Source organism: Babylonia areolata, chromosome 1, assembly GCF_041734735.1.
Source record: "Babylonia areolata isolate BAREFJ2019XMU chromosome 1, ASM4173473v1, whole genome shotgun sequence".
NCBI lineage: Eukaryota > Metazoa > Mollusca > Gastropoda > Neogastropoda > Buccinidae > Babylonia > Babylonia areolata.
The window spans coordinates 98,504,459-98,531,677 of NC_134876.1; the positions used below are offsets into that span (position 1 = coordinate 98,504,459).

General features: G+C 43.1%; 1 protein-coding gene across 2 annotated transcripts in view; it reads right to left on the minus strand.

The window, feature by feature from the left end:
- LOC143290088 (WD repeat and FYVE domain-containing protein 3-like) overlaps positions 1–27,219 on the minus strand; it is a 120,711-nt gene that overhangs the window by 43,909 nt on the left and 49,583 nt on the right. For both annotated transcript variants that reach the window (XM_076599386.1, XM_076599381.1), the window contains exons 30-42: positions 26,203–26,357; positions 24,690–24,798; positions 23,083–23,300; positions 21,782–21,966; positions 20,967–21,107; positions 19,937–20,179; positions 16,860–17,036; positions 14,160–14,361; positions 11,895–11,966; positions 9,366–9,591; positions 8,952–9,201; positions 7,709–7,794; positions 3,146–3,251 (exon numbers count right to left, since the gene is read on the minus strand). In XM_076599386.1, coding sequence (XP_076455501.1) covers positions 3,146–3,251; positions 7,709–7,794; positions 8,952–9,201; positions 9,366–9,591; positions 11,895–11,966; positions 14,160–14,361; positions 16,860–17,036; positions 19,937–20,179; positions 20,967–21,107; positions 21,782–21,966; positions 23,083–23,300; positions 24,690–24,798; positions 26,203–26,357 — 2,170 coding nt within the window. The remainder of the gene's footprint in view (positions 1–3,145; positions 3,252–7,708; positions 7,795–8,951; positions 9,202–9,365; positions 9,592–11,894; positions 11,967–14,159; positions 14,362–16,859; positions 17,037–19,936; positions 20,180–20,966; positions 21,108–21,781; positions 21,967–23,082; positions 23,301–24,689; positions 24,799–26,202; positions 26,358–27,219) is intronic.

Genomic DNA, 27,219 nt, shown 5'->3' on the forward strand with positions numbered 1-27,219 from the left:
ACCTTTTTGCTTTCTTTTGTTCACTTTTTATAATAACATTTAAATCTGATGATGAATACTGTGGTTAGGTGTCACCAATCAGAAATGTGTGATATGGCACTGAACAGAATTCCTTCCTTCCCTCATGAACACCTGTCACCTCATCCAGCCCACTCAACATCTCCCTCAACCTCACAATACCCTGTCACAACGTCCCCCCCCAACCTCACAACACCCAGTCACAACATCCGCCTGAATACCCAGTCACAACGTCCCCCTCAACCAGTCACAACGTCCCCCTCAATACCCAGTCACAACGTCCCCCCCAACCTCACAACACCCAGTCACAACGTCCCCCCCAACCTCACAACACCCAGTCACAACGTCCCCCTCAACCAGTCACAACGTCCCCCCCAACCTCACAACACCCAGTCACAACGTCCCCCTCAACCAGTCACAACGTCCCCCTCAACCTCACAATACCCAGTCACAACATCCCCCTCAACCAGTCACAACGTCCCCCTCAACCTCACAACACCCAGTCACAACATCCCCCTCAACCAGTCACAACATCCCCCTCAACCAGTCACAACATCCCCCTCAACCTCACAACACCCAGTCACAACATCCCCCTCAACCTCACAACACCCAGTCACAACATCCCCCTCAACCAGTCACAACATCCCCTCAACCAGTCACAACGTCCCCCTCAACCTCACAACACCCAGTCACAACATCCCCCTCAACCTCACAACACCCAGTCACAACATCCCCCTCAACCAGTCACAACGTCCCCCTCAACCTCACAACACCCAGTCACAACATCCCCCTCAACCAGTCACAACGTCCCCTCAACCAGTCACAACGTCCCCCTCAACCTCAACACCCAGTCACAACATCCCCCTCAACCAGTCACAACGTCCCCCTCAACCTCACAACACCCAGTCACAACGTCCCCCTCAACCTCAACACCCAGTCACAACATCCCCCTCAACCAGTCACAACGTCCCCCTCAACCTCACAACACCCAGTCACAACGTCCCCTCAACCAGTCACAACATCCCCCTCAACCTCACAATACCCAGTCACAACATCCCCCTCAACCTCACAACACCCAGTCACAACGTCCCCTCAACCAGTCACAACGTCCCCTCAACCTCACAACACCCAGTCACAACGTCCCCCTCAACCAGTCACAACATCCCCCTCAACCTCACAACACCCAGTCACAACGTCCCCCTCAACCAGTCACAACGTCCCCTCAACCTCACAACAACCAGTCACAACGTCCCCCTCAACCAGTCACAACGTCCCCTCAACCTCACAACACCCAGTCACAACGTCCCCCTCAACCAGTCACAACATCCCCCTCAACCTCACAACACCCAGTCACAACGTCCCCCTCAACCAGTCACAACATCCCCCTCAACCTCACAACACCCAGTCACAACATCCCCCTCAACCAGTCACAACAGTCACAACATCCCCCTCAACCAGTCACAACATCCCCCTCAACCTCACAACACCCAGTCACAACGTCCCCCTCAACCTCTCAATACCCAGTCACAACTTCCCCCTCAATCTCTCAATACCCAGTCACAACGTCCCCCTCAACCTCTCAATACCCAGTCACAACTTCCCCCTCAACCTCTCAATACCCAGTCACAACGTCCCCCTCAACCAGTCACAACGTCCCCCTCAACCTCACAACACCCAGTCACAACATCCCCCTCAACCAGTCACAACGTCCCCCTCAACCTCACAACACCCAGTCACAACGTCCCCCTCAACCTCACAACACCCAGTCACAACGTCCCCCTCAACCTCACAACACCCAGTCACAACGTTCCCCCTCAACCTCACAACACCCAGTCACAACGTCCCCCTCAACCTCACAACACCAAGTCACAACGTCCCCCTCAACCTCACAACACCCAGTCACAACGTCCCCCTCAACCTCACAACACCAAGTCACAACGTCCCCCTCAACCTCATAATACCCAACAAGCCTAGAAAGAACCAGAAAAAGGAGAAAAACGCAAGATAAAAACAACTCCCTAAATGTAACACACATAAATCACCACGCATGAACAAAAAAGGATGCTGAGGAATTATCACAAACCCTGGTTATGGGAAAACATACTTACCGTGACCCAACTAGTGCAGACTCCGGCAGGGGTCTGACATTCCTGTCCTGTGCAAACTACTATCCGCCTATGCGGAGGAGACGAAACTACGGCCGATAACCTCCCGGAAGTAGGTAACCTCCCCTTTGTCCTTAACTAAAGTTCATTAACTCTTTCACTGCCAAGTTTCTGTGTGAAAAAAAAACAACACTCACCAGCACCAAATATATCACCAAATATTTTGGAAACGATGCTCTCAGTCACAGGCTTCGGCTCATGTCAAAAAAACACAACGGACTTGTTCACTTCAAATCTGGTCAGGGAGCAAACGTTAGTCATAGTTCTATTGGTGGGAAACTGGCTGCAGCTGTCAAGCTTTGTTGCAACGTGAAAAATGGTCTTGTCAACATGACCCCTCCATGTCGACAAAAGTCGTCTATGGTGGTGCACTGTCCATGCCTGTGGTGGTGAAAGAGTGAAACTCTCTCTCCCTCCCCCATTACATTACTCCTCAGGTGATGTTCACTTTCCAGGGTGTTATTATTGTTGCTACTATGTTAGTATTAGTATTATAATTAATATTTTCATTGTTGCTGTTGTCAGTGGTAGTTGCGGTAATAGTAGTTTGGTTTTTATTTTGTGTTTTTGTTGTTGTTTTTCTTGTTTAGTTTTGTCTTGCACTTCAACCTTCTTTTCATTGTCAAATAATGTGTGTATTTTCGCCATTGTGTTTGTGTATTGCTTGTTACACATGAACGAGCACAATATAAGCTCATGCTTGTTGATGCTCAAGTCTTCTTAATTGAACGCTGTATTGCACCTTGTTTCTTGATATTAAAAATGTTTAAATCAAAAGTGAAACTTGTTAAGCCAAGTGTTGGACACAAGATACTGTAAGAAGGGCCCCTACTGTTCTTCCACATGGCAAGCAAACACACTGGAACAGGAGACAGAAGGATTTCTCTCTCATCACTCTCACTCTCTCCCTTTACATACCACAAGAACAGACCGATGGTTACAATTATTATCATTATACTTACGGACTGAATCTGATTCTGCAATTTCTCTGTCTGCAGGTACGATGACTTGCGTTCATTTTCAGCGTACGTGACCCATATCTTTGAAGCATTTTCTTGAATCATGGGCCTGGAAAAAAACGAAAACAAAATCATAAGTATTGACAAAGAAAATACTGACATATATGACTGACTAGAACAAGAATATGCTCATTCCTAACTATTCAAACTTCATATATCAAATGTGAATCTTGTTCTCCTGCCATCCCTAATAAACTGAACTGTATACATCTGAATACTTCCTGCAAATATTGAAGAGTCTAACAATGTACTGAAAAGAAGTGTTCCTTTTTTCAAAGTTAAAAGGGCCTGATCAGCTGCTCTGATGCATTTATGCATCCCAAAAGTTTTAAGCTGACATTCAGATCAAAATAAAAAAGAATAAATTTAATTTCATTGTCATGAAAGGAAAAGGGTTACAGGACATAAGGCACAGACACACAAAATGAAATATTAAACTAACAGTAACTGTCATGTGTTGGTGAAGACTTTAAATTAAATTCCCCTACACTGGTAGAACATTGCCTGTTAACATTACCTGACTGGGACCACCATCTGTGTTACTGGATTCAGCTGATCCTGCCTCTGTACCCATACCAACACTAACCTCACAGTGTTCAGCTGATCATCATACCTGTGTACCCAACACTAACCTCAGTGTTCAGCTGATCATCATACCTGTGTACCCAACACTAACCTCACAGTGTTCACCTGATCATACCTGTGTACCCAACACTAACCTCACAGTGTTCACCTCATCATACCTGTGTACCCAGCACTAACCTCACAGTGTTCACCTCATCATCATACCTGTGTACCCAACACTAACCTCACAGTGTTCAGCTGATCATACCTGTGTACCCAACACTAACCTCACAGTGTTCAGCTGATCATCATACCTGTGTACCCAGCACTAACCTCACAGTGTTCAGCTGATCATCATACCTGTGTACCCAGCACTAACCTCACAATGTTCACATCATCATCATACCTGTGTACCCAACACTAACCTCACAGTGTTCAGCTGATCATCATACCTGTGTACCCAACACTAACCTCACAGTGTTCACCTCATCATACCTGTGAACCCAACACTAACCTCACAGTGTTCACCTGATGATCATACCTGTGTACCCAGCACTAACCTCACAGTGTTCAGCTGATCATCATACCTTTGTACCCAACACTAACCTCACAGTGTTCACCTCATCATCATACCTGTGTACCCAACACTAACCTCACAGTGTTCATCTGATCATCATACCTGTGTACCCAACACTAACCTCACAGTGTTCATCTGATCATCATACCTGTGTACCCAACACTAACCTCACAGTGTTCACCTCATCATCATACCTGTGTACCCAACACTAACCTCACAGTGTTCACCTCATCATCATACCTGTGTACCCAACACTAACCTCACAGTGTTCATCTGATCATCATACCTGTGTACCCAACACTAACCTCAGTGTTCAGCTGATCATCATACCTGTGTACCCAACACTAACCTCACAGTGTTCACCTGATCATCATACCTGTGTACCCAACACTAACCTCACAGTGTTCACCTCATCATCATACCTGTGTACCCAGCACTAACCTCACAGTGTTCACCTGATCATCATACCTGTGTACCCAACACTAACCTCACAGTGTTCACCTCATCATCATACCTGTGTACCCAGCACTAACCTCACAGTGTTCACCTGATCATCATACCTGTGTACCCAACACTAACCTCACAGTGTTCACCTGATCATCATACCTGTGTACCCAACACTAACCTCACAGTGTTCACCTCATCATCATACCTGTGTACCCAACACTAACCTCACAGTGTTCACCTCATCATCATACCTGTGTACCCAACACTAACCTCACAGTGTTCATCTGATCATCATACCTGTGTACCCAACACTAACCTCACAGTGTTCACCTCATCATCATACCTGTGTACCCAACACTAACCTCACAGTGTTCAGCTGATCATCATACCTGTGTACCCAACACTAACCTCAGTGTTCAGCTGATCATCATACCTGTGTACCCAACACTAACCTCACAGTGTTCACCTGATCATCATACCTGTGTACCCAACACTAACCTCACAGTGTTCACCTCATCATCATACCTGTGTACCCAGCACTAACCTCACAGTGTTCACCTGATCATCATACCTGTGTACCCAACACTAACCTCACAGTGTTCACCTCATCATCATACCTGTGTACCCAGCACTAACCTCACAGTGTTCACCTGATCATCATACCTGTGTACCCAACACTAACCTCACAGTGTTCACCTGATCATCATACCTGTGTACCCAACACTAACCTCACAGTGTTCACCTCATCATCATACCTGTGTACCCAACACTAACCTCACAGTGTTCACCTCATCATCATACCTGTGTACCCAACACTAACCTCACAGTGTTCAGCTGATCATCATACCTGTGTACCCAACACTAACCTCACAGTGTTCACCTCATCATCATACCTGTGTACCCAACACTAACCTCACAGTGTCCAGCTGATCATCATACCTGTGTACCCAACACTAACCTCACAGTGTTCACCTCATTATCATACCTGTGTACCCAACACTAACCTCACAGTGTCCAGCTGATCATCATACCTGTGTACCCAACACTAACCTCACAGTGTTCACCTCATCATCATACCTGTGTACCCAACACTAACCTCACAGTGTTCACCTCATCATCATACCTGTGTACCCAACACTAACCTCACAGTGTTCACCTCATCATCATACCTATGTACCCAACACTAACCTCACAGTGTTCATCTGATCATCATACCTGTGTACCCAACACTAACCTCACAGTGTTCACCTGATCATACCTGTGTACCCAACACTAACCTCACAGTGTTCAGCTGATCATCATACCTGTGTACCCAACACTAACCTCACAGTGTTCACCTCATCATCATACCTGTGTACCCAACACTAACCTCACAGTGTTCACCTCATCATCATACCTGTGTACCTAACACTAACCTCACAGTGTTCACCTGATCATCATACCTTTGTACCCAACACTAACCTCACAGTGTTCACCTGATGATCATACCTTTGTACCCAACACTAACCTCACAGTGTTCACCTCATCATCATACCTGTGTACCCAACACTAACCTCACAGTGTTCACCTCATCATCATACCTGTGTACCCAACACTAACCTCACAATGTTCACATCATCATCATACCTGTGTACCCAACACTAACCTCACAGTGTTCAGCTGATCATCATACCTGTGAACCCAGCACTAACCTCACAGTGTTCACATGATCATCACACCTGTGAACCCAGCACTAACCTCACAGTGTTCACCTGATCATCATACCTGTGAACCCAGCACTAACCTCACAGTGTTCACCTCATCATCATACCTGTGTACCCAACACTAACCTCACAGTGTTCACCTGACGATCATACCTGTGTACCCAGCACTAACCTCACAGTGTTCAGCTGATCATCATACCTTTGTACCCAGCACTAACCTCACAGTGTTCACCTGATCATCATACCTGTGAACCCAGCACTAACCTCACAGTGTTCACCTCATCATCATACCTGTGTACCCAACACTAACCTCACAGTGTTCACCTCATCATCATACCTGTGTACCCAACACTAACCTCACAGTGTTCAGCTGATCATCATACCTGTGTACCCAACACTAACCTCACAGTGTTCACCTGATCATCATACCTGTGTACCCAACACTAACCTCACAGTGTTCACCTCATCATCATACCTGTGTACCCAACACTAACCTCACAGTGTTCAGCTGATCATCATACCTGTATACCCAACACTAACCTCACAGTGTTCACCTGACGATCATACCTGTGTACCCAACACTAACCTCACAGTGTTCATCTGATCATCATACCTGTATACCCAACACTAACCTCACAGTGTTCACCTGACGATCATACCTGTGTACCCAACACTAACCTCACAGTGTTCATCTGATCATCATACCTGTGTACCCAACACTAACCTCACAATGTTCACATCATCATTATACCTGTGTACCCAACACTAACCTCACAGTGTTCAGCTGATCATCATACCTGTGTACCCAACACTAACCTCACAGTGTTCACCTGATCATACCTGTGTACCCAACACTAACCTCACAGTGTTCAGCTGATCATCATACCTGTGTACCCAACACTAACCTCACAGTGTTCACCTCATCATCATACCTGTGTACCCAACACTAACCTCACAGTGTTCAGCTGATCATCATACCTGTGTACCCAACACTAACCTCACAGTGTTCACCTCATCATCATACCTGTGTACCCAACACTAACCACTCATCATCATACCTGTGTACCCAACACTAACCTCACAGTGTTCACCTCATCATCATACCTGTGTACCCAACACTAACCTCACAGTGTTCACCTGACGATCATACCTGTGTACCCAACACTAACCTCACAGTGTTCACCTGATCATCATACCTGTGTACCCAGCACTAACCTCACAGTGTTCAGCTCTGGTGTGCTGATCGTCTTGGTGTCACTGGTGATGTTGTTCAACTGTGTCTTGAAAATTTCTTCCAAGGCCTGAACAAAGAAACAAACAAACATTTCACCTTCAGGAAATCTTCTACGTTCATGGCCTGCAACTCCACGTTCATTCTTATGTACATGAGTGGGCTTTTACATGTATGACTTCCAAGAAATCAAATCAAATCAAATCAAATAAAAATCTGTTGGCTGCAGCCCAGTGGACCATGAAGGGGCCATGACAGGGCTGATCACCTGTCAGTGCTCCATGAAATCACTGAAGCAGCAAGAGAACTGATGAACAAGAAGAGCTCTGATGTATACTGCTACTGGCTGGAGGCAGCAGACTAGGCTCAGACTGACTGTCACAGTGCTGTGTTATCTGTCAAGGATGTTTACAATTTTGGCTGGTGTAGGAAAGAAAACAGGACGAAAGGTGTGTGGACTGGTCATTTGATTCTTCTTCTTCTTCCACAAGGAATAATAAGAAATAATACTTTGATACTGGTAGAGGAGGATACGATGACTTTCAAAACAAAGATACAAGAATACTTATATCATCTCTAAAAGTAAAAGAGAAATTTTTGATACATTTGCTGAAACATGTGCTTTGCAAACACATCTATTACTGCAAAACAAACCTCTGTAAGTATCCTGGTATCAATTTCCAAATTTCAATACTTTTTGTTTCTCTGTTTCTTCTTTTAATACATTAAATGTTTTGTTAAATGGTTCTGGCCAAGGGTTTTATCAAAATTCCAAGCCCTTTCCAAACTCTGAAAGGCAAAACATAATTTTCCAAGAATTTTTCAGCCTCAGAAATAGTTCTCTCATTTTCCATGAACCCTGTACGTACGACAGTCAGTCATGTCTCACTATGACCATCAGAACAGCAGAGGAGACAACTGCTGTCCCAAGTATCTGGGCTGGAATTTGATAACAGTGGAGAGCGCCTTGCCCAAATTACACCCCCACATTCTCAGCCAAGAGGGTTTTAGGATAGTCTTGGTTGAGAAGGTTCCCAAAGGTCAACTGGCCCCTAAGGCTGCAGCACCAAGAGCCAGAGCAATCTTGCCTCCAAGTCTGAGAGTCACTTGCATTAAAGACTAAGCTGTAAATGACATCCAATTACAATGGAGAAACCACTGATCATACAGCTCTCAATCTGCTGCAGGCCCAACTCTGTACAATACAAAAAACCCACAGCGACTCACTGGCTTCTTGCAGATGTACAGCTCATCCCAGACCCTGTGTGCAGCCTGTGCCACGAGGTGGAGACCTTCTTTCACGGCTGTGGTCAGGGGCTCTGGCCGCACCACCTCTGTGTTGGCAGCTGCCATGCTGATGATGTGGGTGGTGCGTGTATCCGGGCCGCCGTTCTCCCCAACCAGACTCAGGTCTACCGTCCCCGACTCTATGTGCCAGGTCGTCGTGCGCGGCTGGCGTTCGTTCAGCGTGTTCACCCTGCGCACGGTCAGTTCACTTCAGGTCAGTTTCTCAAAGGGGTGTCCCTGCGTTTGGAAAAATCTGTACACGATACCCCCTTACCCCATGTCTGGATGATCTACAAAATGAAGCACCCCCTTACCCCATGTCTGGATGATCTACAAAATGAAGCACCCCCTTACCCCATGTCTGGATCGTCGGTGAGATGAAGCAGACAGAAGCTGAGGCAGGCAAGGAACTCCTGGTCATAGTTGCTGGTGCCGAACACCAGGTTGCGGTTGTTGGTAAGCGTATGTAGAGCCTCCAGGACTGCAGTCTGTCCAGCCACTGTGTCCACCGGACGGGACAGCTGGAAGAGGATGGTGCGGTTCAGGCACTTGTAGATGCTGTCCAGGGACAGGCCTGACGCTGAAAACAACACAGGTCAGAGTCAGTTTGGGACGGCTCTGGAACTGTTAGTCTGATGGTCAGTACAATGCTGGGTATTATCACTTAGACGCTGAAAACAACAGACATCCTTATAATTTTGGGACGGCTTTGGAACTGTCAGTGTGATGGTCAGTACAATGATGAACTGTCAGTGTGATGGTCAGTACAATGCTGAACTGTCAGTGTGATGGTCAGTACAATGCTGAACTGTCAGTGTGATGGTCAGTACAATGCTGAACTGTCAGTGTGATGGTCAGTACAATGATGAACTGTCAGTGTGACGGTCAGTACAATGCTGAACTGTCAGTGTGATGGTCAGTACAATGATGAACTGTCAGTGTGATGGTCAGTACAATGATGAACTGTCAGTGTGATGGTCAGTACAATGCTGGGTATTATCACTTAGACGCTGAAAACAACAGACATCCTTATAATTTTGGGACGGCTTTGGAACTGTCAGTGTGATGGTCAGTACAATGCTGAACTGTCAGTGTGATGGTCAGTACAATGCTGAACTGTCAGTGTGATGGTCAGTACAATGCTGAACTGTCAGTGTGACGGTCAGTACAATGCTGAACTGTCAGTGTGATGGTCAGTACAATGATGAACTGTCAGTGTGATGGTCAGTACAATGATGAACTGTCAGTGTGATGGTCAGTACAATGATGAACTGTCAGTGTGACGGTCAGTACATGAACTGTCAGTGTGATGGTCCATGCAATGCTGAACTGTCAGTGTGATGGTCAGTACAATGATGAACTGTCAGTGTGATGGTCAGCACATGAACTGTCAGTGTGATGGTCAGTACAATGATGAACTGTCAGTTTGATGGTCAGTACAACGATGAACTGTCAGTGTGATGGTCAGCACATGAACTGTCAGTGTGATGGTCAGTACAATGCTGAACTGTCAGTGTGATGGTCAGTACAATGATGAACTGTCAGTCTGATGGTCAGTACAATGATGAACTGTCAGTCTGATGGTCAGTACAACGATGAACTGTCAGTGTGATGGTCAGCACATGAACTGTCAGTGTGATGGTCAGTACATGAACTGTCAGTGTGATGGTCAGTACAATGATGAACTGTCAGTGTGATGGTCAGTATAATGATGAACTGTCAGTGTGATGGTCAGTACAATGATGACCTGTCAGTGTGATGGTCAGTAGAATGATGAACTGTCAGTGTGATGATCAGTACAATGATGAACTGTCAGTGTGACGGTCAGTACATGAACTGTCAGTGTGATGGTCAGTACAATGATGAACTGTCAGTGTGATGGTCAGCACATGAACTGTCAGTGTGATGGTCAGTACATGAACTGTCAGTGTGATGGTCAGTACAATGATGAACTGTCAGTGTGATGGTCAGTATAATGATGAACTGTCAGTGTGATGGTCAGTACAATGATGACCTGTCAGTGTGACGGTACAATGATGAACTGTCAGTGTAATGGTCAGTACATGAACTGTCAGTGTGATGATCAGTACAATGATGAACTGTCAGTGTGATGGTCAGTACAATGATGAACTGTCAGTGTGATGGTCGGTACAATGATGAACTGTCAGTGTGATGGTCAGTACATGAACTGTCAGTGTGATGGTCAGTACAATGATGAACTGTCAGTGTGATGGTCAGTACAATGATGAACTGTCAGTGTGATGGTCAGTACATGAACTGTCAGTGTGATGGTCAGTACATGAACTGTCAGTGTGATGGTCAGTACAATGATGAACTGTCAGTGTGATGGTCAGTACAATGATGAACTGTCAGTGTGATGGTCGGTACAATGCTGGGTATCACTGCTTGGTTGGTTCTTTGTTGCTGCCCGACATGCCTGAGGGCATAATGGACAGTAACAATGTATCACTTACTTTGTTCTTCGACTGCAGTGACAGAAAAATATCTTTTTATACAAGACGGTGTATTGGCACAATGTGTCACAGTCAATGATATAACTTGTCATGTCTTTTATAACATCATCATAATCACCATCATTATCAATACTATTACTGTAAATATCAGTATTATTATTATCATCATCATTATCATTATTATTGTTGTCAATATTATCTTCTTCCTCAACATTATCAGCTTGCTATAATCTTAATTAACACACAATTTACTGTATCATCAGTTTGACAACTGCAGATGGCTCCGCTTTTTCTTACAGGATGAGTTAAAAGCATTAGTCTCTTGGCCTTGTTGATACTGTCAGCAAATCTAATGTTTTAGAGCAATAAATCCAAAACTACAATACTTCAATGTAAAGCCTGTGCTTACATTTCCTCTTGGACTGCGAGATGAGTTTGCTGATGAAATCAAACACCTCTTTGGAGTCCCGCGTGTAGACACCTGTCGACACGACACAGTAATAAAGACCATAAAAAAAGACCAACAAACAAAAATATACACTTTAAAAAGAACGCGTAGTTTGTTACTTTGTTGCTTTTTATAATGAGCATTCACTCACATAGGTCATACAAACAACAACACTTGTTTCTTCTGTGAGAGCGCTGCACAATCTATTAACTGGGAAGTGCACCTGTTCACCAACTATGTTGCCCATACTAAAAAGAGTAGCTGTACATCTGCACTTTTTCCTCTTTTCACAAACTTGGTATTGGATACACCCTACATGCTATCAGCAAAGTAAATTACTTCTTTAATACAACTATAAAAAAAAACACCTCAAAGTATTCATGTTGAAAATGCCACGAGTTAACCCAAAGATTTAAAGAAAAGTCAGTTCCATTCAAAAACAGATAAAACAGAAACTTTCCTTTAAGCTCATTCTAATCCTCACCAACACTGAAGTAAGTGAAACAAAAATATCTGTATAAATTTCCTAGATAACAACATGTAAAAAGGAAAGCATTCAGGTATGAAAAATATAGCATTTTAAGAAACAACTGAAAAATGAAAAAGTAAATGAATGACCTGTACACCCTTCACTGATAACAACATACATGTCAATCCTCATGTGAAAGGAAGACATTCAGGTAAGAAAAATATAACACTTCAAGACGTGATAAGAACATCTGAAAAACCAATAAATACATAAAAGTTAAAACTGTGACAAAGAGTTGAAGCATGCAACAATAAAAAAAAAAAATACCCTGAAAACCACACTCTCACTGACTGACTGATATGGATATACTTATACAGCACCTATTCTCAGTCAGACACCATGCTAGAAGCGCTTTAAAAAGAGAGTCATTTGCACAACAGGCTGCCTACCTGGGCAGAGATGACTGACAGCTACCTTTTGGTGCTCATCATTCATTTCCCAAGTCATTCAGTCAGGTTTCCATCATGCAAGCATACACACACACACACACACACACACACACACACACACACACACATCATTCAGTCAGGTTTCCATCATGCAAGCATACACACACACACACACACACACACACACACACACACATCATTCAGTCAGGTTTCCATCATGCAAGCATACACACACACACACACACACACACACACACACACACACACACACATCATTCAGTCAGGTTTCCATCATGCAAGCACACACACACACACACACACACACACACACACACACACACACACACACACACATATGCATATCAGAGATGATTTTCAACAAAACTTTGCTAGGGACAACTCTCTTGTTGCAATGGGTTCTTTAACATGCATCAAGGTCGTGGTGCACACAAGACCTCTGTTAATCATATCATCTGAATGACTAGTGTCCATACCACCACTCTAGGTCTACTGGAGGGGTGACACTACTGGCAAGAGTGGAATTCAAACTCAAACCCTCAGATTCTCTCGCTTCCAAGAGAGAAGCGTTACCACTAAACCACCACTCCACACCACAGTGTGAGCACATGAGTGAGTGAGTTTGAGAGTTTCAGAATTTGTTGGTTGTATTTTTGATTGTGTACTATTTATGATTGTATGCTATGACGTGTGTGTGTGCACGTGTGCTTGTGTGTGTTGTGAGTGTGGTTGTGGGGGGGGATGAATAATTTTTGATAATGTTTGGTATCTTGTGTTCAATTTTTCCTTTTTGATATTTACGTGTGTGTTCTATTTGTAAACGTCAAGGGCTTATTTTCAAGATAAGGCGTAAATGCTCATAATAATAATACTAATACTAGTAGTGATGGCCTGGAGGTAACACATCCGCATAGGAAACGAGATAATCTGAGCGCACTGGTTCGAATCACGGCTCAGTCGCCAATATTTTCTCCCCCTCCACTGGACCTTCAGTGGTGGTCTGGACGCTAGTCATTCGGATGAGACGATAAACCAAGGTCCCGTGTGCAGCATGCACTTAGCACACGTAAAAGAACCCACAGTAACAAAAAGGGTTGTCCCTGGCAAAATTCTGTAGAAAAATCCACTTCGAAGGGAAAAACAAATAAAACTGCACGCAGGGAAAAAAAAGACAAAAAAAGGGTGGCGCTGTAGTGTAGCGACGTGCTCTCCCTGGGGAGAGCAGCCCAAATTTCACACAGAGAAATCTGCTGTGACAAAAAAGAGAAATGCAATGCAATATTGACTGACCGTGCCACAGCTTGTCGACGACGCGTGAAGCGAAGTAGAAGACGCTGTGGGCCATGGTGGCGTAGGTGTTGGTGGAGGCCAGGGGCAGAGCAGCCTGCTCCCCCAGCAATACGTCCGCTGCCAACAGGTGCTCCATCAGCACTGACAGCATCGTCGTCTGGAACTCACGCTGCTGGGCACGGCTCGCGTGGTCTGGGGCCGCCTGCAGGGTGGGGCGTCAACGTTTTTATCATGCACCATGCTACGTTTTGTTCTTTACAAAAAAACAGTCAAACTATAATGATAATAATACAGGAAAAAAGAATGGTCTGGTGCTGACTGCGATGTTGGGCGTCAACGTTTTTATCACGCACTGCATGATCCGTTCTGTTCTTTACAACAACAATGCTAATATGATAACAACAACAACAATGAAAATAAAAATAATACAGAAAAAAGAATGCTCTGGTGCCACCTGCAATGTTGGCCGTCAACATTTTCATCATGCACTGCAAGCTACGATTTGTTCTTTACAAAAAGAATGATAATAATAACAATAATAGTTATATATATAGAAAAAAGAATGGTCTGGTGCTGCCTGCAGTGTTGACTGTCAATGTTTTTATCATGCACTGCATGCTCCATTTTGTTCTTTAACCCTTTCACTTCCAGAATACGATTTTTGCAAAATTATCACCAACCTCTTTATTAAAAAATAAAATAAAATAAAAATAAAAAATAAAAAATTAGAATTATTGTATGTATAAGTATATGTCTACCTGAAGGAAAATAAATGGTGAATATAATTATAATTTCAATGTTGACAGGATGAGATAACTGCGAATCAGGGGAAGATAACTCAAGTTTTAGAAAAAAAGAAAATTCAAGTTTATTTTACAGGTGGAAATAGTGCTAAAATATTAGCAAATGCATTAGACACAACAACCAAGTTGCAGTCATGTTGTTTCCTGCACTATCATGTTGTTTTAAACATAAAAAATTAAATATAACCACTCACATACACCCACCCTCCTACCAAAACACCTACTAACACTATCACAAAATATTACAACACAAAAACTCACTGTAAACAATATCTGGCTTGAACCTTTCATCTGGAGGGTTTCATAGCGGATGAAAACCCCAAAATGAAGGTTTCAAGCTAAAAGAATGGGGTTTTTTCTGTACCCACTTCTGACACGACCCAACCCCCTTCCTGTTGATGTACCTGTAGCATGTAATCATCATCAGGGTAACCAGAATCACTTCAGCTGATCAACAACATTACTTTTGTTTCCTATCATGATTTTGCAGTCGCTATTGTTGACATGCAGAAAATCAAACAAAATTCTAGCCCCCTCTTCTGTACTGCATACTGTGGAGGTCATGTCGACACGCTCAACAGATTCTTGCTTTATAGAACGCAACAAAATCGAGCCAAAACTTGCTGAGAAATTGCTTCAAACGCTCACCAAGCAGTTGGCATTTACAAATGAGGTAAGCATGTGCAAATGAGTTGCTGGACACCTGATTATGCAGTTACCCCTAAAATGCAGATATATCCGCGGTCAGAAGTGAAGGCTTTAACTCTTTCTTTACTAAGGTACGCAATAGCAGATCTCATGTGCACAATGCTTTGTTACTGTGGTATGCCATAGCGTACTGCAAGTTTAAAAATTCGTAGTTGATAGGTTAACGGTTTTGTGCAAAGCTTTAACGGCACAGCTCTATTCTCCAGTCACCCAAAAGTGCACCTGTACTTTTATTGTGGCTGAAAATGCCTTTGTCTGAGTACAATACGTGTGAGCGTATAGTCACCCTTCTCGCTCGCTCGCTCGGTAAGATGGCATCTCTGTCAACTTCGGTAAGTACTGTGGCTCAAAGTCGAATGCAAACTGATTCTATAGTGGATTCCACTGTGCATACACATTTGCCCATTCAATTGCTAGTTAGTAAGCGCCTATGGTTACAATAGACCACATTTGTAAAAAGGAAATTTTCTTCCTAAAATTACATTTATCTAACATACTTACCGTGACCCACTAGTGCAGACTCCAGCAGGGGTCTGACATTCCTGTCCTGTGCAAACTACTATCCGCCTATGTGGAGAAAACGAAAGTAGCTATGGCCGATAACCTCCCGGAAGTAGGTAACCTCCCCTTTGCCACCCTGACTAGTGCCCTCTTTTGACGGCAGCCATCCTGACTCCTGTTCCTGTGCTCTTCATTGAGAAAAACTCACCCCCTGTATTTCAGTTGTGAAAAACAGATTTTTTTCAAAATATGATAAATCAGTCAATAATCAAGTGAGTGCTTTGAAAATTTGCGAAATATTAGTCAATACTATTCTTTATATTATCACAAAATTTCACTGCTGTATGTAATTGCATTCTTGTTTAGATACTTTTCTTGTAACATAAACAAACGGCCAGTACAGAGAGTATAATGAAGGAAGTCATTGGGCAGTATAGGATGAGTGAAACAGGATGCTAATAACAATAACGATAAAATTTTTAAAAAAAATAAATAAATAAAAACTGGTAATAATAAAGTAAAAAGAAAAGAATGGTCTGGTGCTGCCTGGATTGTTTGATATCAACGCTGTATCGCACACCACATGCTCGGCTTTGCTCTTTAAGGAACGATACAAATCAAAAACAATAGAGTAAAGCAGAGTGAAGGGAGAGGAAGAAGGAGGAAGCAGAGTGCGTTGTGTGTTCACCTCAAGCATGACATCCAGCACAGCGCCCAGCTTGGTGGTCTGCTGAGAGAAGCTGTCGATGACCAGGGTGCGCAGAAAGTCGATGATGAAGCGCTTCGCCGGGTGGGGGGTCAGGTGGGTGAACACGTCCTTCTCCAGTGACTTCACCATCACAATCGGGTCCGAGTCAGGGAATGGCTGCAGACACACACACACACACACACAGAACTCAACACTCTCATTATCCCTTCAACAGCACACCAGAGGAACCAATGTGCTTATTATCCCTTCAATAACTTGCCAGTGAAATCTGCAACGTTATCAACCCTTCAATAGCTCACCAGTGGAAATGACAAGCTTACTCACCCTTAAGCAACTCACCAGAAGAATCAATAAACTCATAATCTGTTCAATGACTCACCAGTGGAATCAACATCCTTATTAACCCTTCAGCAGTTCACAAGAAGAAGCAACATGCTCACGATCACCTCAACAGCTCACCAGTGGACTCAACATGCTCACTGTCACCTCAACAGCTCACCAGTGGACTCAACATGCTCACGATCACCTCAACAGCTCACCAGTGGACTCAACATGCTCACTGTCACCTCAACAGCTCACCAGTGGACTCAACATGCTCACGATCACCTCAACAGCTCACCAGTGGAATCAACATGCTATCACCTCAACAGTTCACCAGAGGAATCAACATGCTCACTATCACCTCAACAGCTCACCAGTGGACTCAACATGCTCACTATCACCTCAACAGCTCACCAGTGGACTCAACATGCTCACTATCACCTCAACAGCTCACCAGTGGACTCAACATGCTCACCGTCACCTCAACAGCTCACCAGTGGACTCAACATGCTATCACCTCAACAGCTCACCAGTGGACTCAACATGCTCACCGTCACCTCAACAGCTCACCAGTGGACTCAACATGCTCACCGTCACCTCAACAGCTCACCAGTGGACTCAACATGCTCACCATCACCTCAACAGCTCACCAGTGGAATCAACATGCTAATTATCCCTTCAATGGCCTTTAAGTTGGCCGAGCGGCCGTAAGTCTAACCTGAAAGGTAGAGCATTATCCTTTGCTGATCAAACAAATACTGGCATCATTTCTAAATCAACAATGTGTGTTCACCTTGAACCCCTCACTGGGAGTGGTGACGTCACTGGATTGGGACAATAAAGACACTGTTATTGCTATCAGTATATCACTGTCAGTTCCCTTGAACTAGTGTTATCGCTATCAGTATTTTACTGTCAGTTCACCTTGAACTCCTCATTGGGAGTGCTGAAATCACTGGATTGGGACAACAAAGATGATGTGGTATCGCTATCAGTATATCACTGTCAGTTCACCTTGAACATGTTATTGGGAGTGTTGACATCACTGGACTGCGACAATAAAGACACTGTGTTATTGCTATCACTGTCAGTTCACCTTGACTCATGTTATCGCTATCAGTACACCACTGTCAGTTCACCTTGAACTCATGTTATCGCTATCAGTACATCACTGTCAGTTCACCTTGAACTCATGTTATTGCTATCAGTACATCACTGTCAGTTCATCTTGATCTCATGTTATTGCTATCAGTACATCACTGTCAGTTCACCTTGATCTCATGTTATTGCTATCAGTACATCACTGTCAGTTCACCTTGATCTCATGTTATTGCTATCAGTACATCACTGTCAGTTCACCTTGATCTCATGTTATTGCTATCAGTACATCACTGTCAGTTCACCTTGAACTCTCGTTATCGCTATCAGTACCTCACTGTCAGTTCACCTTGAACTCATGTTATCGCTATCAGTACATCACTGTCAGTTCACCTTGATCTCATGTTATTGCTATCAGTACCTCACTGTCAGTTCACCTTGAACTCATGTTATCGCTATCAGTACATCACTGTCGGTTCACCTTGAACTCATGTTATCACTATCAGTACATCACTGTCAGTTCACCTTGAACTCATGTTATCGCTATCAGTACATCACTGTCAGTTCACCTTGAACTCATGTTATCGCTATCAGTACATCACTGTCAGTTCACCTTGAACTCATGTTATTGCTATCAGAACATCACTGTCAGTTCACCTTGAACTCATGTTATCGCTATCAGAACATCACTGTCGGTTCACCTTGAACTCTTGTTATCGCTATCAGTACATCACTGTCAGTTCACCTTGAACTCATGTTATCGCTATCAGTACATCACTGTCAGTTCACCCTGAACTCATGTTATCGCTATCAGTACATCACTGTCAGTTCACCTTGAACTCTCGTTATCGCTATCAGTACATCACTGTCAGTTCACCTTGAACTCATGTTATCGCTATCAGTACATCATTGTCAGTTCATCTTGAACTCATGTTATTGCTGCTATCAGTACATCACTGTCAGTTCACCTTGAACTCATGTTATTGCTATCAGTACATCACTGTGAGTTCACCTTGAACTCATGTTATCGCTATCAGTACATCACTGTCAGTTCACCTTGAACTCACATTATATATATAGTACATCACTGTGAGTTCACCTTGAACTCATGTTATCGCTATCAGTACATCACTGTCAGTTCTCCTTGAACTCACGTTATATATATAGTACATCACTGTGAGTTCACCTTGAACTCATGTTATCGCTATCAGTACATCACTGTCAGCTCACCCTGAACTCATGTTATCGCTATCAGTACATCACTGTCAGCTCACCGTGAACTCATGTTATCGCTATCAGTACATCACTGTCAGTTCACCTTGAACTCATGTTATCGCTATCAGTACATCACTGTCAGTTCACCTTGAACTCATGTTATCGCTATCAGTACATCACTGTCAGTTCACCTTGAACTCATGTTATCGCTATCAGTACATCACTGTCAGTTCACCTTGAACTCACGTTATATCTCACGTTATATATATAGTACATCACTGTCAGTTCACCCTGAACTCATGTTATCGCTATCAGTACATCACTGTCAGCTCACCTTGAACTCATGTTATCGCTATCAGTACATCACTGTCAGCTCACCCTGAACTCATGTTATCGCTATCAGTACATCACTGTCAGCTCACCTTGAACTCCTCATTGGGAGTGGTGACGTCACTGCTGTAGTCGGGGATGGGGTAGGGGAAGAGGGTGGCCACCAGGGCGGTGATGAACTCCCCTGACATGCACAGAGTGCGGAAGTCAGCCACATTGTGGTAGAGGTACATCAGGAACTGTATGAGCGTCATCGGGTGGTCGTCCTCTCCTTCACCACCGCTGCTGGCCGGCTTGGGGGGAACCGAGCTCCCAATGCAGTCGTCTGCTGGCAGCTGTAATAAAAAAATAAATTTTAAAAATGGGTATTTATCATGCAGTCTACCTCCTTGGCTGTGACCAAAAACAATGAGTTGCAGTGTGTGCAGTGTGTTGTGCTGTATGCACGGTGCAGGTAGCATGTGTGTAATGCCCCCAGAAGTTACAGGAAATAAATTTGCTACGTTTGTTTTCCTCACTTGTATTGCACCATTTTGCGTTACTTTTGCACTGCATTATATTTTAGTTTTTGAGAAATTAGCCTTTTAAGACAACTCCTGTTGCTGCTTCTTCTTTGTTTGTCCGCTGCAACTCCCACATTCACTCATACAGAAGTCGTGTTTCCCATATCAAAAAAAATAGAAAGCAGTCATGAATATAAATTCAAGCAACAGCGCCTTCACAGCCATTCCACAAAGCAGCTACACTGATATGTAAGATGTGTACAAACACCAACACTTTTTTTTTTTGCAGGGAGGGTGGAGTTGCTTTTTTGTTTGTTTGTTTGTTTGTTGTTATTCCTTGCATTGAAGGTTTTATTTTCTCTTGAAAACATCATCTTCATCAATAACAGCTCCACTTTGACACAACATCCCAATGCAGTGTAGCAGGAGGAAACCACACACCGAACTAAATCATCACAGTACTCTACGATGACAACTTGCAAGGTGTTTCTTTTTCACACCACAGGATAGCATCTAGCAAGGGGGTTTCCTTTTCACAACACTGACACAATGACAGCTAACAAAGGCGTTTCTTTTTCACAACCCCGACAGGAGGGAGGCGAGGGAGAGGGACACGGACCTGGTTGAGCATGCTGCGGATCATGGCCAGAATGACCATGGCGGCGTCAGGACACAGGTCCACCTGTTCCCGGGCCAGCACCACCACCGGCTTGCTGGCCGGCACGCCAAATATCACCGTCCACACAGAGTCCAGGCTCAACTGGGGACAGACATTCCAGCAAAAATGTTAGCTATGCAAACGTGTAAAAATCAAAGGGAACACACCACATGATATTATGTATCGTTCATCCATGTTATACATATGCACATAAAAATGCGCTTGGCAAACTATATGTATATGGATACATATATGCATATGTATGATATATATACAAACGTACCTACTCATACATGAGTCTCTCTTTCACACACACATAAATACACAGACACACACACACACACACACACACACAGAGCCTAATCACCCACCCACATACTTACACACAAACTCCCCCCTTACACACACACAAACACACCCACCAACACACAAACACACAAACTCCCCCATCATACAAACTTAAACTCACCCAACAACAAACACACACACACAGTAACACACACAGCCTCACAAACCACCCACATACAAACATACACACACACATATATGCATACAAACTCCCACTCCCTGCACCCTCCACACACACACACCAACGAACCAATACACTCACACACAAACTCCTCCACCAAAACACACACACACACACACACACACACACACACACACACACACACACAGACACAACCTCACAACCCACCCTCTCACCCACAAACTCCCCCCAAGAACCCCTGCCCCCGACACAAACACACACAAACTCCCCCTACACACCATCCTACCTGCACATCATCCGGCAGTTCCCGGCCATGCTGTCCCAGCAGCAGTTTCATGAGGAGGAAGAAGACAGCAGGAATGTGGGTGTGTCGTGGCAACAGCCACTGCAGCACTTGGAAGCCAGGCACACAGCACACCTCCAGGTTCACCTCATGGGTGCTCTCTTTGGCCCCCGCACCCACGTTGAACCCTGGGGACCATGACGATAATGATGATGCTAACAACAACATTAACAACTGCCACTGCAGCACTTGGAAGCCAGGCACACAGCACACCTCCAGGTTCACCTCATGGGTGCTCTCTTTAATCCCCACACCCACGTTGAACCCTGGGGATCATGATGATGATGATGATAATGATAATGAAAATGACAATACTGATAACAGTACCAATACTGATGATGGTAACAGCAGTAACAGTAATAATAACAGTAATGATAATAACAGTAATGATTATAATAATAGTATAACAATAGTGCTTATCTGGCACAAAACTCCTTAAAATAGTGGGCTCTAAGCATCTTCTGTGAAATAATACATACACAATAGTGATAATAATGATAATGATGATGATGATGATAATAATATTAACAATATAATATCTTATAATAATAATAATAATAATAATAATAATAATATCTTCTTCATCACAATCGTCATCATCATAATTATAATAATCAAAATAACAATAATAATAATCATAACAATCATAGTAGTAGTAGTAGTAGTGGTATCATTAATTTATTGTGATTTTCTATCCTAATCTTTCCTGTAATGGGTTCCAAGCGCCTTCCATGAAAACTTACATATAAAATGGCGCATACTGGCATACAACAGGAAGTGAAGACAAGCAAGGAAAAATTAAAGATAAACATAGGTATTACATTTCTAGCTGAGAATTATTATCTGCATAGCCAGAGTATGATCTGTCTAGCCTGATGTTCCAAACACGAATACAACCTTTCAAACATAATGGGATGAATTATAACAGAAAGGCTTAAATGTGGTCATATTACATTTAGTATGATATCAAAAAGATCTTTTTCTTCACCGTTTCATAAATTCAGATTCAACAGTATCAATTTCCATTTATCTGGGGAAAAAAATCCATGTGGTAAGAATTTTCATTTGAATCAGTGTAAGCTGACGGCTGTTGAAGCTTTTGGTCAGCATTTTTTGCTCACTCTAACTAGTTGCCTGCCTGCCTGTATCTCTCTCTATATATATCTTTCTCGCTCACTCAAAAACTGAAATGTGCAAAAGTTCAAAACAATCCTCAGGGTTAAAGACAAGCGATAAACACACACCCAGCATGACAGCCATCTGGTTTTTCAGCACGTTCTCCGTGTCAGCCAGCCACCGCCCTCGGTGGGTGCCTTCACGGAAGCGGCGAGCGTTCTCCGGATTACGGAGCATCACCACCAGAACTTGGAGGGCCAGCCGCACTGTCGTGGGGTGCAGGTGGCCTTGCAGGAACAGCAGCAACCAATCAAATCCAAGCACACGCTGCAGCTCTTCACACATCCTGCAACAAGAAAGAACAGCACTGACCAATCAAATCCAAGCACACGCTGCAGCTCTTCACACATCCTGCAACAAGAAAGAACAGCACTGACCAATCAAATCCAAAAAGGAAGAATGGCCCCCACCAATCAAATCAAAGCACTCATAATTCTTACACATTCCACAAAAAGGAAAACAAGAGCAACCAGTAAAATCAGACCATATGTAATTCTTTCAAATCAAATCATACGTAATTCTTTCACTTCCTTTAATAAGGAAAAATGACAGCAACCAATCAAATTCATGCCAACGTAAGGTTTTCACATCCTTTAACAAGAGAGGCAAGGCCTTCAAGACTCACTTGTGATACACTTAAAAAAAATCCAAGCTTTTTATGTACTGAGTATAATTTCAAAATGTAATGTTTAAGATGAGAAAGATCAGTTTAAAGCAAATTAACTCCCCTAGCATTAATTACAGAGTAATTTCCTTTTTTTTACTAACTGCACCAAAACGTTTGCAAAATAAATAAAACTTCCATGCTTAGCAAAAGAAGTTCCTGTTTGAACAAAAAATGATAATAATGACTGCTCTTGTTGTTGGGTCACAATATCAGATCAAAGTGCCAAGTTTAGAGAATACAAAAAATATATATGTATAACAGTAAATGCAGTTTGCATATAATTAGGCTTCATTCTTTATTTTTTTGTGCCCACCCTAGAGGTGCAATATTGTTTTAAACAAGATGACTGGAAAGAACTGAATTTTTCCTATGTTTATGCCAAATTTGGTGTCAACTGACAAAGTAGTTGCAGAGAAAATGTCAATGTTAAAGTTTACCACGGACACACAGACACACAGACACACACACAGACAACCGAACACCGGGTTAAAACATAGACTCACTTTGTTTACACAAGTGAGTCACTAAGGAAAAATGACAGCAACCAATCAAATTCATGCCAACGTAATGTTTTCACATCCTGTAGTAAGGAAGAACTGCAGCAACAAATAGATTTCAAGCAGACAGAATTCTTTCATATCCTGTAACAAGATTCAGAATACAAGATAAAACAGGACTAGACACAAAAACTAAGACAAACCCGTCAAAAACATTATTCATTAGTTCAGAAAGTACAAACCATAAAAACCGGATTTGAAGTTTTATCAGCTCCTCATCACTTTTTCTCGACTGAAAACTTTATTTCATCAATACACTACACCACTTGCTTTGTATGAAAATGACCCATTTAACTGAAGACCGCTATCCATCTTTAAGATATGTGTTGCACTTTTGGACTTTCACACTGATTAAAATGTGCCAGCAGACGTTAAATTTTCTTCACATAACACTCCGCCAACACAACAGATCTATGAAGATGAACACAGCCAACTGGACAACAGCTCTTACGTCTGGTTGATGGACTGGGATCCAGGGGGCAGCACCAGCTTGAGCACCACCTCCAGCAGGATGTTGCGTACCTGGACGTTGTGCAGCCGAGTCACAGTGGTGCTGTCCCCTGTCACAGCATTGTGCAACGTTTTCACTGGCATCGCTCACCTCATGTTTTGAATCGTGAACGACAGGCGCAATAGCCGAGTGGTTAAAGCGTTGGACTTTCAATCTGAGGGTCCCGGGTTCGAATCTCGGTAACAGCGCCTGGTGGGTAAAGGGTGGAGATTTTTACGATCTCCCAGGTCAACATATGTGCAGACCTGCCAGTGCCTGAACCCCCTTCGTGTGTATATGCAAGCAGAAGATCAAATACGCATGTTAAAGATCCTGTAATCCATGTCAGCGTTCGGTGGGTTATGGAAAACACAGCATGCACACCCCCGAAAATGGAGTATGGCTGCCTACATGGCGGGGTAAAAACGGTCATACACGTAAAAGCCCACTCGTGTGCATACGAGTGAATGCAGAAGAAGAAGAAGAATCGTGAACATTTTTTTCTGGTTTTCTCTATCATTCTTTTCACATTTTGAATCGTTTACATTTTCTCTCTTTGATCTGTATCATTCTTTTCACATTTTGAATCGTTTACATTTTCTCTCTTTGATCTGTATAATATTTTTTCTTCCAGATTTTGAATCATGAACATTTTCTCTCTTCGACCTGTATAATTTCTTTTTCACATTTGGAGTCATGAACATTTTCTCTGGTTAGTCTGTATCATTCTTTTCACATTTTGAATCATGAACATTTTCTCTCTTTGATCTGAATCATTCTTTTTCACATTTTGAATCATGAACATTTTCTCTGGTTAGTCTGTATCATTCTTTTCACATCTTAAATTGTGAACATTTTCTCCGTTTGATCTGTATCATTCATTTCAAGTTTGGAATCAGAACACATCTTCTCCACATCACTGCTCTTGCAATGCACAGAAGAACAATACAACAGAATGATACTCTGTAGCAGTGCCACTTCTCAAATGTCCATGCATCATTCCAACAGAGATAACTGGCAACAAAATGGGTGGGAAAGGAATCTTTTATTTAAAGTTAGTCATCATTTTTTTTTTTTTTTTTTTTATTATTACTTTTTTATATTATAATTATTATTTATTTATTTATTTATTTATGTATGCTTATAGTTGACTTCATCAAGTTTTTGCGCCTTATACATATTATTAGTAGTGGTAGTAGTTATTTTTTTATGTATTTATCTATCATTTATTCACCTTTTTTTTTTTTTCTCAAGGCCTGACTAAGCGCGCTGGGTTACGCTGCTGGTCAGGCATCTGCTTGGCAGATGTGGTGTAGCGTATATGGATTTGTCCGAACGCAGTGACGCCTCCTTGAGCTACTGAAGCTGAAACTGAAGCATCATGGTAATATTTTCCTGCGCTGCACACCTGACAATTATTCTTTCACATTCTTTTTGATACCATGGAACAGCAACAGGCGTGACGACGACTTACCTGAGAAACTTTGCTGCATGCTGAACTGTCTGAATTCAGTGTTGGAACTGCCGTTTTCAGAGCTGTTCTGCTCCGAGGAGGTTTCTCTCTGAAGATCCAGTGACCGTTCAGCAAATGTCACTTTGGGCAAAGTTGACACCAGAAAATGTCCAAGTCTGCACATCAACACCATGTCTTCACTTCTTTTTTCCCCAATATACATGCAAATAAAACCATAGTAAAGGTTTTTGGCTTACTTCCTGTTTTCATACACATATTTCTTGGCAGCAGCTTCCACGCTGAGAAAGCATGCATACAGTAATAAGAAAAAAAAATAGAGAAGGAATACATTCTATTCAACCTCAAATATTTAACAATATTTACAACAAGAAAAGAAAAATAACAGTGGGAGAATGATGTGAACATTCAATTTGCCGTCTTTTTTACAAACTTCTATCAACATGCTGATACAATAGTCACAACTAAACAGATAGAGAAAGCACCTGTTGCCCAACGCCCTCCCACCCACAGATTTCCTTGCACTGAGTGTCAACATGACCAGCTCAAGGATCAGCCTGCACAGCCACCACAGGCTTTGTTGCCAAGGACCATCTTCTCATGATCCCAGGATCCCACCATCATCAACACCACAGGCTTTGTTGCCAAGGACCTTCTTCTCAATGATCCCAGGATCCCACCATCATCAACACCACAGGCTCTGTTGCCAAGAACCTCCTTCTCAATGATCCCAAGAACCCACCATCATCAACACCACAGGCTCTGTTGCCAAGAACCTTCTTCTCAATGATCCCAGGAACCCACCATCATCAACACCACAGGCTTTGTTGCCAAGGACCTTCTCAATGATCCCAGGATCCCACCATCATCAACACCACAGGCTTTGTTGCCAAGGACCTTCTTCTCAATGATCCCAGGATCCCACCATCATCAACACCACAGGCTTTGTTGCCAAGGACCTTCTCAATGATCCCAGGAACCCACCATCATCAACACCACAGGCTTTGTTGCCAAGGACCT